The following is a 12956-nucleotide window of genomic DNA, read 5'->3' as shown; positions in this document are numbered from 1 at the left end:
TCTATTCACTCACTGTGAGCTTTGTCTTTGAACTTTACCTACCCGTTGCCATGTACGTAACTTTACGTTTTTCGTAAATGTTAGCTAACGTTAGCTACCTTATTATAAGAAGCATTCATTTTACAGTGTATTTTATTAAATATTTGAAATAATAATAGAAATATCAAGTCATGGCGGTTCTAGTATTTATGGAATTCCAGCGCTTCTAGTGTTGACTCCTTTCGAAATCCCCACTTCTCCTTATATGGTCCCTTTCGAAACGCCCACTCTTTTCGATATCCCACTTTTTCTGAACTGTAAGAATACTTTGGCTTTAATATTTTCCATTTCGCATGAACGGTAACTACTTTAGGTAGATGTTATTATCAAATAATATTTACAAAAGCTCGCCAGAAGAGTCCCATACCGTCAAGTGTCATCCATTTTGAACAACACACACAGGAAATAGAGGGGGGGTGTCTTTAAAAAAGCATGAGCTGAACATTACGTTCAGTTTAATCAATTCACGTCCACTGTGAGGAGAATTATGAATCAATTCTGACTTCATTTGTATCATTATATATTGATGAGATTGTTTCACTTTTAAACCGTAACCCTATCAATTCATGTAATCCATTACCGCGGTCTTGTTCGTTTTATTATTTTGCGCTACAAGTAAGACATTCCCTGCAGCATCTAATTTCGTCCCTGATCCTGGCAAGGATGATGAAATGTTACAAATCTTTATTGGTGACATACATGTTTTTAAAAATATTATTAATCAGAAAAAAATACACATTTTAGAGATGGGCTCAAAAGAAAACTACAAGTACTGACTTGTTCAATAGTTCACCCCAGAGTCATATATTTAGTCAAAATTATATGGCTTTGGTTTACCCTATGCAAAACATAATTTAATGGTTCTATTGACTGGCAGACAGCAAGGGATTGGCCCGCTGGATGGTCTTGGCAAGACGGGATACTACTTTTGTCAAACAACTTTTGACGTTGATTTGACCAAATGTAAATCCTTTAATATAATAATATAATAATATAATAATAATAATAATAATAATATAATAATAATAATGTGGTCCTTCTAGCCATGACCCTGGCGCTTGTAACCCTGGGCGAAACCTGTAAGTCGCTTTGGATAAAAGCGTCTGCTAAATGGCATATATTATATATAAATCCTTTCTAGCCATGACCCTGCTTGGACCCTGCGAAACCGAGATAAATGTTAATGCGCATTGCGCACCAACAACTAACAGTAAGAGAACGTCATAACACAGGCACATAAACTGTCTAAGAGGGTTGAATATAATGTAGGCACTAGCGCAGGGGTGGGCAAACTTTTTAGCTCGAGCTCCACAGTGGGATTTTGAAATTCAACGGAGGGCCGCATTTTGGGGGGGACTAATTGTTTGTTAAAATCTATTTGCGGGGTCTCCCGAGTGGCGCAGAATTTAATGTAATGTAGGCCGTGACTGGCCTCACACTCCAGTACAGTAGGTGGCAATGTATGCACATTAAAGTTGGATGCGATCCGCTTAACAAACCCCGACGAAGAAGATGAACACGAGGAAGAGCAAGAGCTCTGCTCGTGTTCTCTGCGCAGAATCTATGGTGATTAATCCAAAACAAGCGCGCGGATAGATGGATGTCAACATGAGGAGGAAGAGGTCTACCTTTGTTTTCATTGCAGCCACTTCCTTCTAAATCACGGTTTACTGATTTTTGTTATTGCGATAACTGAATTCTGTGAACTGAACGTTAGTTTTCTTACTTGCTGACAACATGTATGACAGCCTGCTAGCTAGCTGGTTTGTCAGACGCTAGCCATCTAGTTGTAACCGGAATTTGATTTGATGAAATGGTGCTACCAGAGAAAACAGAATCAACAAACAGAATATAGACCTTATACAAACAGACAGTGCACCAGCTAGGGTGTTTTCTTCAAACAGTCGAGATGACGGATGCAAGGTGAGAGGAGTACCCATCTACATGTTTCCTTGTTCATTGATGTTACACTCAACTGCAATGAACCATAATTGTGTAGAATGAAAACACCTGCATACATGTACCAAAGCCATTTGTGTCATGATTATATTTCATAACAGCTCTGAACCAGCTGGAATCATCAAGGCCATTGACAGGCACTCTGTTCATCAGATCTGCTCTGGACAAGTTGTGTTGACCCTGGCTACAGCTGTCAAGGAACTGGTTGAAAACAGTATTGATGCAGGGGCCACCAATGTTGGTAAGTGCTTTGCAAATTAGAGGTCGACCGATTATGATTTTTCAACGCAGATACCGATTATTGGCTGACCAAAAAAAGGCTGGTACCGATTAATCGGCCAATTTTTATTTATTTATTTGTAATAATGGCAATCACAACAATACTGAATGAACACTTATTTTAACTTAATATAATACATCAATAAAATCAATTTAGCCTGAAGTAAACAATGAAACGTGTTCAATTTGGTTTAAATGATGCAAAAACAAAGTGTTGGAGAAGAAAGTAAAAGTGCAATATGTGCTATGTAAGAAAGCTGAAGTTCCTTGCTAATAACATGAGAACATATGAAAGCTGGTGGTTCCTTTTAACATGAGTCTTCAATATTCCCAGGTAAGAAGTTTTCGGTTGTAGTTATAGGACTATGTCCCTCTACCATTTGTATTTCATTAACCTTTGACTATTGAATGTTCTTATAGGCACTTTTTAGTATTGCCAGTGTAACAGTATAGCTTCCGTCCCTCTCGCTCCTCCCTGGGCTTGAACCAGCAACACAACGACAATTAGCGTGCGCTAAATAGCTAGCCATTTCACTTCGGTAACACCAGCCTCATCTCGGGAATTGATAGGCTTGAAGTCATAAACAGCGCAATGCTTGACGCACAACAAAGAGCTGCTGGCAAAACGCACAAAAGTGCTGTTTGAATGAATGTTGACGCGCCTGCTTCTGCCTACCACCGCTCAGTCAGATACTTAGATATTTGTGTGCTTGTATGCTCAGTCAGATTATATGCAATGCAGGACACGCTAGATAATATCTAGTAATATCATCAACCATGTGTAGTTAACTAGTGATTATGATTGATTGTTTTTTATAAGATAAATTTAATGCTAGCTAGCAACTTACCTTGGCTTACTGCATTCGCGTAACAGGCAGTCTCCTTGTGGAGTGCAACAAGAGAGGCAGGTCGTTATTGCGTTGGACAAGTTAACTGTAAGGTTTCACGATTGTATCCCCCGAGCTGACAAGGTAAAAATCTGTCGTCCTGCCCCTTAACAAGGCAGTTAAGTTAACCCACCGTTCCTTGGCCGTCATTGAAAATAAGAATGTGTTCTTAACTGACTTGCCTAGTTAAATAAAGGTATAAAAATACATTTAAAAATCGGCAAATCGACTCCCAAAAATACAGATTTCTGATTGTTATGAAAACTTAAAATCGTCCCTAATTTCCGATTAATCGATCAACCTCTATTGCAAATACTGTACTGTAAATTGACTGTGGATGTAGTATGGTTTCTGTTTTGGAAATGCGTTGTTGTTGCACAAATCCCAAATATGGAGAGTTGTTTCCACCTCATATCTGTAGACATTAAATTGAAGGACAGTGGAACAGAGCTTGTAGAAGTGTCTGACAACGGCAAAGGAGTGGAAGAGGCTAATTTTGAAGGACTAAGTGAGTAACACCATTTATCTGCCAATTGTATGTTTGTATATTGCATACTGTAGTGTACTGTTTTTTGTAGGACACTGTACTCAGGCCCTTGATTTTATCCTCCTGCTCACAGCCTTGAAGCACCACACATCGAAGCTGAAGGATTTCTCTGACCTTATCCACGTGGAAACATTTGGCTTCCGAGGGGAAGCCCTCAGCTCTCTTTGTGCCCTCAGGTAAAGCTGTGTTCTATCTCTATACAGTGCCTTGCGAAAGTATTCGGCCCCCTTGAACTTTGCGACCTTTTGCCACATTTCAGGCTTCAAACATAAAGATATAAAACTGTATTTTTTTGTGAAGAATCAACAACAAGTATTTCAAACTTTTTTAACAAATCAAAAACTGAAAAATTGGGCATGCAAAATTATTCAGCCCCCTTAAGTTAATACTTTGTAGCGCCACCTTTTGCTGCGATTAAAGCTGTAAGTCGCTTGGGGTATGTCTCTATCAGTTTTGCACATCGAGAGACTGAAATGTTTTCCCATTCCTCCTTGCAAAACAGCTCGTGCTCAGTGAGGTTGGATGGAGAGTATTTGTGAACAGCAGTTTTCAGTTTCAGATTCTCGATTGAATTCAGGTCTGGACTTTGACTTGGCCATTCTAACACCTGGATATGTTTATTTTTGAACCATTCCATTGTAGATTTTGCTTTATGTTTTGGATCATTGTCTTGTTGGAAGACAAATCTCCGTCCCAGTCTCAGGTCTTTTGCAGACTCCATCAGGTTTTCTTCCAGAATGGTCCTGTATTTGGCTCCATCCATCTTCCCATCAATTTTAACCATCTTCCCTGTCCCTGCTGAAGAAAAGCAGGCCCAAACCATGATGCTGCCACCACCATGTTTGACAGTGGGGATGATCTGGATAAGAGCGTCTGCTAAATGATTTTAAATGTAAATGTAATGTGTTCAGGGTGATGAGCTTTGTTACTTTTACGCCAAACATAACGTTTTGCATTGTTGCCAAAAAGTTCAATTTTGGTTTCATCTGACCAGGGCACCTTCTTCCACATGTTTGGTGTGTCTCCCAGGTGGCTTGTGGCAAACTTTAAATAACACTTTTTATGGATATCTTTAAGAAATGGCTTTCTTCTTGCCACTCTTCCATAAAGGCCAGATTTGTGCAATATACAACTGATTGTTGTCCTATGGACAGAGTGTCCCACCTCAGCTGTAGATCTCTGCAGTTCATCCAGAGTGATCATGGGCCTCTTGGCTGCATCTCTGATCAGTCTTCTCATTGTATGAGCTGAAAGTTTAGAGGGACGGCCAGGTCTTGGTAGATTTGCAGTGGTCCGATACTCCTTCCATTTCAATATTATCGCTTGCACAGTGCTCCTTGGGATGTTTAAAGCTTGGGAAATCTTTTTGTATCCAAATCCGGCTTTAAACTTCTTCACAACAGTATCTCGGACCTGCCTGGTGTGTTCCTTGTTCTTCATGATGCTCTCTGCGCTTTTAACGGACCTCTGAGAGTATCACAGTGCAGGTGCATTTAAAAAAGAGACTTGATTACACACAGGTGGATTGTATTTATCATCATTAGTCATTTAGGTCAACATTGGATCATTCAGAGATCCTCACTGAACTTCTGGAGAGAGTTTGCTGCACTGAAAGTAAAGGGGCTGAATAATTTTGCACGCACAGTTTTTCAGTTTTTGATTTGTTAAAAAAGTTTGAAATATCCAATAAATGTTGTTCCACTTCATGATTGCGTCCCACTTGTTGTTGATTCTTCACAAAAAATACAGTTTTATACCTTTGTTTGAAGCCTGAAATGTGGCAAAAGGTTGCAAAGTTCAAGGGGGCCGAATACTTTCGCAAGGCACTGTATATCCTGGATGGATGGAGAGTATAACGTAGTTGTACTTTTAAGAGTCAGATGCAAGTTCCCTACTCTCCTCTGCAGTATTATCAGCTGACCTCCTCTTCTCTCCCCAGTGACCTCAGTGTTGTGACCTGTCATGAGGATGCACAGGTGGGCACCAAGCTGGTGTTTGACCACAACGGTCACCTGACCCAACAGTCGCCCCACCCCAGGCAGCAGGGCACCACGGTCAGCCTGTCGCAGCTCTTCTACACCCTGCCCGTCAGACACAAGGAGTTCCAACGCAACATCAAAAAGGTCAGTTATTATCAAATTTATTTATAAAGCCCTTCTTACATCAGCTGATATCTCAAAGTGCTGTACAGAAACCCAGGCTAAAACCTCAAACAGCAAGCAATGCAGCTGTAGAAGCATGGTGGCTAGGAAAAACTCCCTAGAAAAGCCAGAACCTAGAAAGAAACCTAGAGAGGAACCAGGCTATGAGGGGTGGCCAGTCCTCTTCTGGCTGTGCCGGGTGGAGATTATAACAGATCATGGCCAAGATGTTCAAATGTTCATAGATGACCAGCAGGGTCAAATAATAATAATCACAATGGTTGTCGAGGGTGCAATAGGTCAGCACCTCAGGAGTAAATGTCAGTTGGCTTTTCATAGCTGATCATTCAGAGTATCTCTACCGCTCCTGCTGTTTCTAGAGAGTTGAAAACAGGTCTGGGACAGGTAGCACATCCGGTGAACAGGTTAGGGTTCCATAGCCACAGGCACAACAGTTGAAACTGAAGCAGCAGCACGGCCAGGTGGACTGGGGACAGAAAGGAGTCATCATACCAGGTAGTCCTGAGGCATGGTCCTAGGGCTTAGGTCCTCCTAGAGAGAGAAAGAGAGAAAGCGAGAGAGAGAATAAGAGAGAGCATACTTAAATTCACACAGGACACACCGGATAAGACAGGAGAATACTCCAGATATAACAGACTGACCCTAGCCCCCTGACACAAACTATTGCAGCATAAATGCTGGAGGTTATTAGTCACTAGTCAGTCATATTTGTTTGGATCAACACTGAGTGGTGTGTCATGCTGTGGTTGGACAGTACATTACTCAACCACAACACAATTTACTAAAATAACAGCACTCCTTTAAAAGGAATGTCAACACACTACTTTGACTGGTTTATTCTACTGTTTGTATTTTCTTCAGAACTGGTTTAGGGAATGCATAAAGTATTGTGCTCCCACTTTGTATGTGTGCAGGAATACACCAAGATGATTCACATCCTCCAGTCCTACTGCATCGTCTCAACAGGGGTTCGTATCACCTGCACCAACCAGACGGGACAGGGCAAACGCACCCCGGTCCTCTGCACCAGCGGCAGGCAGAGCATGAGAGACAACATTGGAGCCATATTTGGCCCCAAACAGTTGCAGAGTCTGCTTCTATTCCAGCAGCTCTCGCCAACAGACAACATCAAGGAGGATTATGGACTGAGTAATGCAGACCTACCCAAAGACCTCTTCGCAATCTCTGGTTTTGTGTCGCGAGGGGATCATGGTGTCGGGAGAAGTGCCACAGACAGACAGTTCTTTTACATCAACAAACGCCCGTGTGATCCTTCTAAGGTCTCCAAGGTTGTGAATGAAGTGTATCACACCTTTAACAGACATCAGTATCCGTTTGTTGCATTGAACATCACTGTTGCCTCAGAGTGTGTGGATGTGAACGTCACTCCAGACAAGCGTCAGATCTTCCTCCAGGAGGAGAAACTCCTGCTAGCCATCATGAAGAGCTCTCTCATCGCCATGTACGAGACTGGAGTCAACAAGATCAGCCTCAACCACATGTCCTTCTCCACCACCAGTAAACACACTTTACAAGATTCCTACAGACCAGCAGAGCCTCCATCTGATATGGAAGGATGCCAGGTTCCATCATCTGAAACGGCTCCTGAAGCTGGAGATGATTCAGAATCTGTTATACCAAGCCCCCAGTCTTCTCTCAACTTGGCTGGATTGAAGGCTGCTTTCTCCGTGCACAACAGCCCAGGCAGTAGGTCCAAGTTGAGCACTGCTAAAGCTGCTAACACTGGTCCAACCCAGAAGAAACTGCAGTCTTTCTTCGGAGGCTCTGACAAGAGTCAGAACACACATGGGCCAAGTTTACAATCTCCTTTGAAAATCAGTCGAGGTGCAGTGAAATGTTCCCCTGTGGGGAGGTCTGTGCTGGAGGGGTTCAGGTATGGAATGACGCCGGACAGCGACATAGACTCTGGCAGAGAGAGCGTCCTGTCGGAGCACAGCTCCCCCACAGCCACCCCAGAGAGTCTCTGTGCTACTACAGGGTCAGACTTCAACTCACCAGACAACATAGTAGATGACGAGCCCATTATAAAAAGCGAGGCACTCAATGAACCTTTCAACGAGGAACACACAGTTGCTAAGCACTTCGACCGGCCGATTGAACCACGTATTTCAGAGATGTCTGAGGAAATGAGCTTCAGTCCCAACGCCAAGAAGGTCAAACTAGAGGATGGTCAGTTCTCCTTAGAGTACAAGACCACACATTCAGCCGGTTCTGAAGGATCCTCTGGGTCTAATGTGGACGCACCAGTCTGTGTACAGAAGAGGACAGTGCCACTGCAGTTCTCTGTACAGGAGCTGTTTGGGAGGGTGAGAAGGCTTCAGGAACAGCGTAGAGAGAAGGCTGAAGACAGGCTGCGCTACAGACGCTTCAGAGCCAAAATCAGCCCTGGAGAGAATCAGAGTGCTGAGGATGAGCTGAAGAAAGAGATATGGTGGGAATTTAACTTATATTTTTGGTTATTGTTGGTTAATTGTAAGGAAAATATTTTTTCCCTGACCACTATATTTGACCTTTTATCTCCATAAAAGAAAGTGGCACAATTTAATCTTATTTTTTCTATTGCATTTCTGAACCAATTTTTAGGTGCACGCTGCATTCGTCAGGGTCGACATAACATAACGATATGATTATTATCGAGTTATTATACTTAAAATCTGTTGAAATGTTCCCATCTGTAATCCCCATAGCAAAGACAGTTTTAAGGACATGGAGATAATCGGCCAGTTTAACCTGGGCTTCATCATAACTAAGCTCAACTCTGACATCTTCATGATAGACCAGCACGCCACCGACGAGAAGTACAACTTTGAGATGCTTCAACAACACACTGCACTACAAGGACAGAGACTCATTGTGTAAGGAATCACTGACATTCACCACCACTTTATATAGGTAACTTAACTCCTTTTGTGCTAAACGTATTTGTTTTTATGGTGTTCTCAGTCCACAGAATCTCCACCTCACAGCAGTCAGCGAGAACGTTCTCATGGAGAACCTTGAGATCTTCAGAAAGAATGGCTTTGATTTCCTCATAGATGAGGAGGGTAAGAAAAATGTAAAACAACACGCTCACTTCACTCACTCCTATATTTAGTGGGATAAAATATACCTTGCCATAAGAAATTACAATAACACTCTACAAAAGGTAGATTTCAAACTAGTATGCATGGGTATGGCGCCTGTCTGTTTTCTGATTCTGAATTCAATTGTGCTCTGTGTTCCAGCCCAGGTGATGGAGCGAGTGAAGCTGGTGTCCCTGCCAACCAGTAAGAACTGGACATTTGGTCCGGGGGACATCGAGGAGCTCATCTTTATGTTGAGTGACAGCCCAGGGGTCATGTGTCGGCCGTCTCGTGTCAGGCAGATGTTCGCCTCCAGGGCCTGCAGGAAGTCGGTAAGTGTCTGTTACAGTTGAAGTCGGATGTTTACATACACCTTAGCCAAATACATAACACTGTTTCACATTCATTACACTGTTTCACAATTCATTACATTTAATCCTAGTAAAAATTCTCTGTCTTAATTCAGTTAGGCTCACCACTTTATTTTAAGAATGTGAAATGTCAGAATAATAGTAGAGAGAATAATTTATTTCAGCTTTTATTTCTTTCATCACATTGCCAGTGGGTCAGAAGTTTGCATGCACTCAATTAGTATTTGGTAGCATTGCCTTTAAATTGTTTAACTTGGGTCCGATGTTTCGGGTAGCCTTCCACAAATTCTCACAATAAGTTGGGTAAATTTTGGCCCATTCCTTCTGACAGAGCTGGTGTAACTGAGTCAGGTTTGTACGCCTCCTTGCTCGCACACGCTTTTTCAGTTCTGCCCACAAATTTTCTTTGGGATTGAGGTCAGGGCTTTGTGATGGCCACTCCAATACCTTGACTTTGTTGTCCTTAAGCCATTTTGCCACACCTTTGGAAGTATGCTTGGGGTCATTGTCCATTTGGAAGACCCATTTGCGACCAAGCTTTAACTTCCTGACTGATGTCTTGAGATGTTGCTTCAATATATCCACCAAATTTTCCTCCCTCCCCATCTATTTTGTGACGTGCACCAGTCCCTCCTGCAGCAAAGCACCCCCACAACATTATGCTGCCACCCCTGTGCTTCCCGGTTGGGATGGTGTTCTTCAGCTTGCAAACCTCCCCTTTTTCCTCCAAACATAACAATGGTCATTATGGCCAAACAGTTCTATTTTTGTTTCATCAGACCAGAGGACATTTCTCCAAAAAGTGCAATCTTTCTCCCCAAGTGCAGTTGCAAACCGTAGTCTGGCTTTTTTATGGCGGTTTTGGAGCAGTGGCTTCTTCCTTGCTGAGCGGCCTTTCAGGTTATGTGGATATAGATACATTTGTACCTGTTTCCTCCAGCAGAACGCGTCTCCTTTCTGAGTGGTATGATGGCTGCATGGTCCCATGGTGTTTATACTTGCGTACTATTGTTTGTACAGATGAACGTGGTACCTTCGGGCATTTGGAAATTTCTCCCAAGGAGGAACCAGACTTGTGGAGGTCTACAATTGTTTTTCTGAAGTCTTTCTGATTTCTTTTGATTTTCCCATGATGTCAAGCAAAGAGGCAGTGATTTTGAAGGTAGGCCTTGAAATACATCTACAGGTACACCTCCAATTGACTCAAATTATGTCAATTAGCCTATCAGAAGCTTCTAAAGCCATGACATAATTTTATGGGATTTTCCAAGCTGTTTAAAGGCACAGTCAACTTAGTGTAAACTTCTGACACACTGGAATTGTGATACAGTGAATTCTAGGGAAATAATCTGTTTGTAAACAATTGTTAGAAAAATTTGTTGTGTCATGCACAAAGTAGATGTCCTACCCGACTTGCCAAAACTATAGTTTGTTAACAAGACATTGGTGGAGTGGTTGAAAAACGAGTTTTAATGACTCCAACCGAAGTGTATGTAAACTGTATATGTTTTTGTGATGTATTAATGTGATTGACTTGTGATTTAATGAGCTATATGATTTAACCACTAAATAAGAATTATTAGTACAAATACTCCAGTTATAATGTATGTTATGCAGTGATTGAAAGTGTAAATGTTTGTTTGGTATTTTAAACATACTTTTGCGCTAGTTTTCCAACGACACAATTTTAATTTGTGGCCTGGTCCAATGATGCTATGTACTCCGTCTCCCACATAAGGTGATGATCGGGACTGCTCTGAGCACCAGTGAAATGAAGAAGCTTGTGGTTCATATGGGGAGATAGAGCAGCCTTGGAACTGTCCACATGGCAGACCCACTATGAGACACCTTGCAAACTTGAATATCATCTCAGAAGACTGAAGTTTACATTGGTTTCTCAACTCAGCTGGACCAGCTCAAACAGATACACTGAATACCTCTCTAAACAGTGTTGGCCTGCTCTTATCTGAATAGACACTAGGTTGCTTTTCACCCCCAAAACATTGACGAACTCATTATGTAAAACCAAGCACTGTTAGGTTTTTCTTTTTTTCTATCTTCACGTTTCACCAATTTGTCACAGCATGTTCATGTTCAGCCTCCATATTTGTTTTATATTTCTACAAATTTTATTATTTTAAGTACGCATTCAATAAAATAATCCAAACACAAATGCTCTGACAATTTCAGTACATAAACCCAACTTGAATAGAACAATATTTGTGTTTTTACTGTAAATACTTTCTTGACATACTGATGATTCCATACTGAGATCCTTAGCATGGTATATTTACTGAACTGCATCAGCTGGATGACAAAGTGAAATGGCAAAAGGGGTTTAAACAGAAAAAAACCTGAGATAACGACTCACAAACGGTCATTAAGTCAACTGTTGGCAAGCTGGTGTTGTCTTGGAACCACACGTTGTCAGGGGTGTCAAACTCATTCCATGGAGGGCCTATGCCGTGTTCAAATGCTAATCGACTTGCTGATTTGTTGCGGCACGTGTATATCTACAACCAGTTAGCAAGTCGGAAATTTCAGAGTTTCCTAGTTCCGACTAACGTGAACGTGGCATTAGTGTCTGCAAGTTTTTGTTTCCAATTAAGCTCTAGACAACCAGGTGTGGAGAGTTTTTTTAGTACAAGGGAGGGGAAGAAACTTGCAATCACTCTGCCCTCCGTGGAATGAGTTTGACACCTGTGTTGTAGATGAAGAGTGGGATAGGACACATTTAATGACAACCACCATTCACTGACAAACAATTTGAGAGAAGTGATGAGCCCTGGTCTTCCTAATATTATTGTCCAAAGGTAAACCATTGCTCATCATTCGCCTCTCTCTGAACATGAAACAATGCCTCCATATTGTTTGTTTTTACCATAATAAATTAAGCATACATTGCTCAGCCTGCTAACTACATGATCAATGAAAACAATCTGCTCACTCGAGTATGATGATAAGTATCAAAAGCAGTTCCATGGTGAAGGTGTGGCATATTTTCAGGGAGAACATGTCTTTAAGGTATTTCATTATGCCATTTTTCCATATCACATTGTATCCTGAACAAAAATATAAACGCAACATGTAAAGTGTTGGTCCCGTTTTTTATGGGCTGAAATAAAAATTCCCAGAAATGTTCCACATGCACAAAAAGAGTACTTCTCTCAGATTGTGTATAAAATTGTTTACATCCCTGTTAGTGAGCATTACTCCTTTGCCAAGATAATCCATCCACCTGAATGCTGTGGCATATCAAAAATGGTATTAAACAGCATGGTCATTACACATGTGCACTTTGTGCTGGAGACAATAAAAGGCAAATGTCCAACAGAGCTGTTGCCAGAGAATTGAATGTTAATTTCTCGACCAATAATCTGTTTCCGACATCGATTTAGATAAATTGCCACTACATCCAACCGGCCTCACAATCACAGACCACATAACCACCACAGCCCAGGACATCCACATCCAGCTTCTTCACCTGTGGGATCGTCTGGGGGAGGGGGTGCAGAGGAGGATTTCTGTCTGTAATAAAGACCTTTTGTGTGAAAAAACTCATTCTGATTGGCTGGGCCTGGCTCCCCAGTGGGTGGACCTGGCTCCCAAGTGGGTGGGCCTATGCCCTC

At 41.8% G+C, this 12956-nt stretch overlaps 1 protein-coding gene across 1 annotated transcript; it reads left to right on the top strand.

Moving 5' to 3' along the window:
* The first annotated feature begins 1231 nt into the window (after positions 1-1231).
* On the top strand, positions 1232-12776 carry LOC124040197 (mismatch repair endonuclease PMS2-like). The gene is given in 11 exon segments (XM_046357136.1): positions 1232-1962; positions 2100-2239; positions 3586-3672; positions 3785-3887; positions 5651-5834; positions 6788-8325; positions 8582-8749; positions 8838-8938; positions 9119-9288; positions 11066-11117; positions 11120-12776. Coding segments are annotated over 11 exon segments (2646 nt in total). The 5' UTR covers positions 1232-1948; the 3' UTR covers positions 11209-12776.
* The last annotated feature ends 180 nt before the right edge of the window (positions 12777-12956 follow it).

Source organism: Oncorhynchus gorbuscha, linkage group LG07, assembly GCF_021184085.1.
Source record: "Oncorhynchus gorbuscha isolate QuinsamMale2020 ecotype Even-year linkage group LG07, OgorEven_v1.0, whole genome shotgun sequence".
NCBI classification, from domain to species: domain Eukaryota; kingdom Metazoa; phylum Chordata; class Actinopteri; order Salmoniformes; family Salmonidae; genus Oncorhynchus; species Oncorhynchus gorbuscha.
This window is presented reverse-complemented; position numbering and strand designations above follow the sequence as displayed.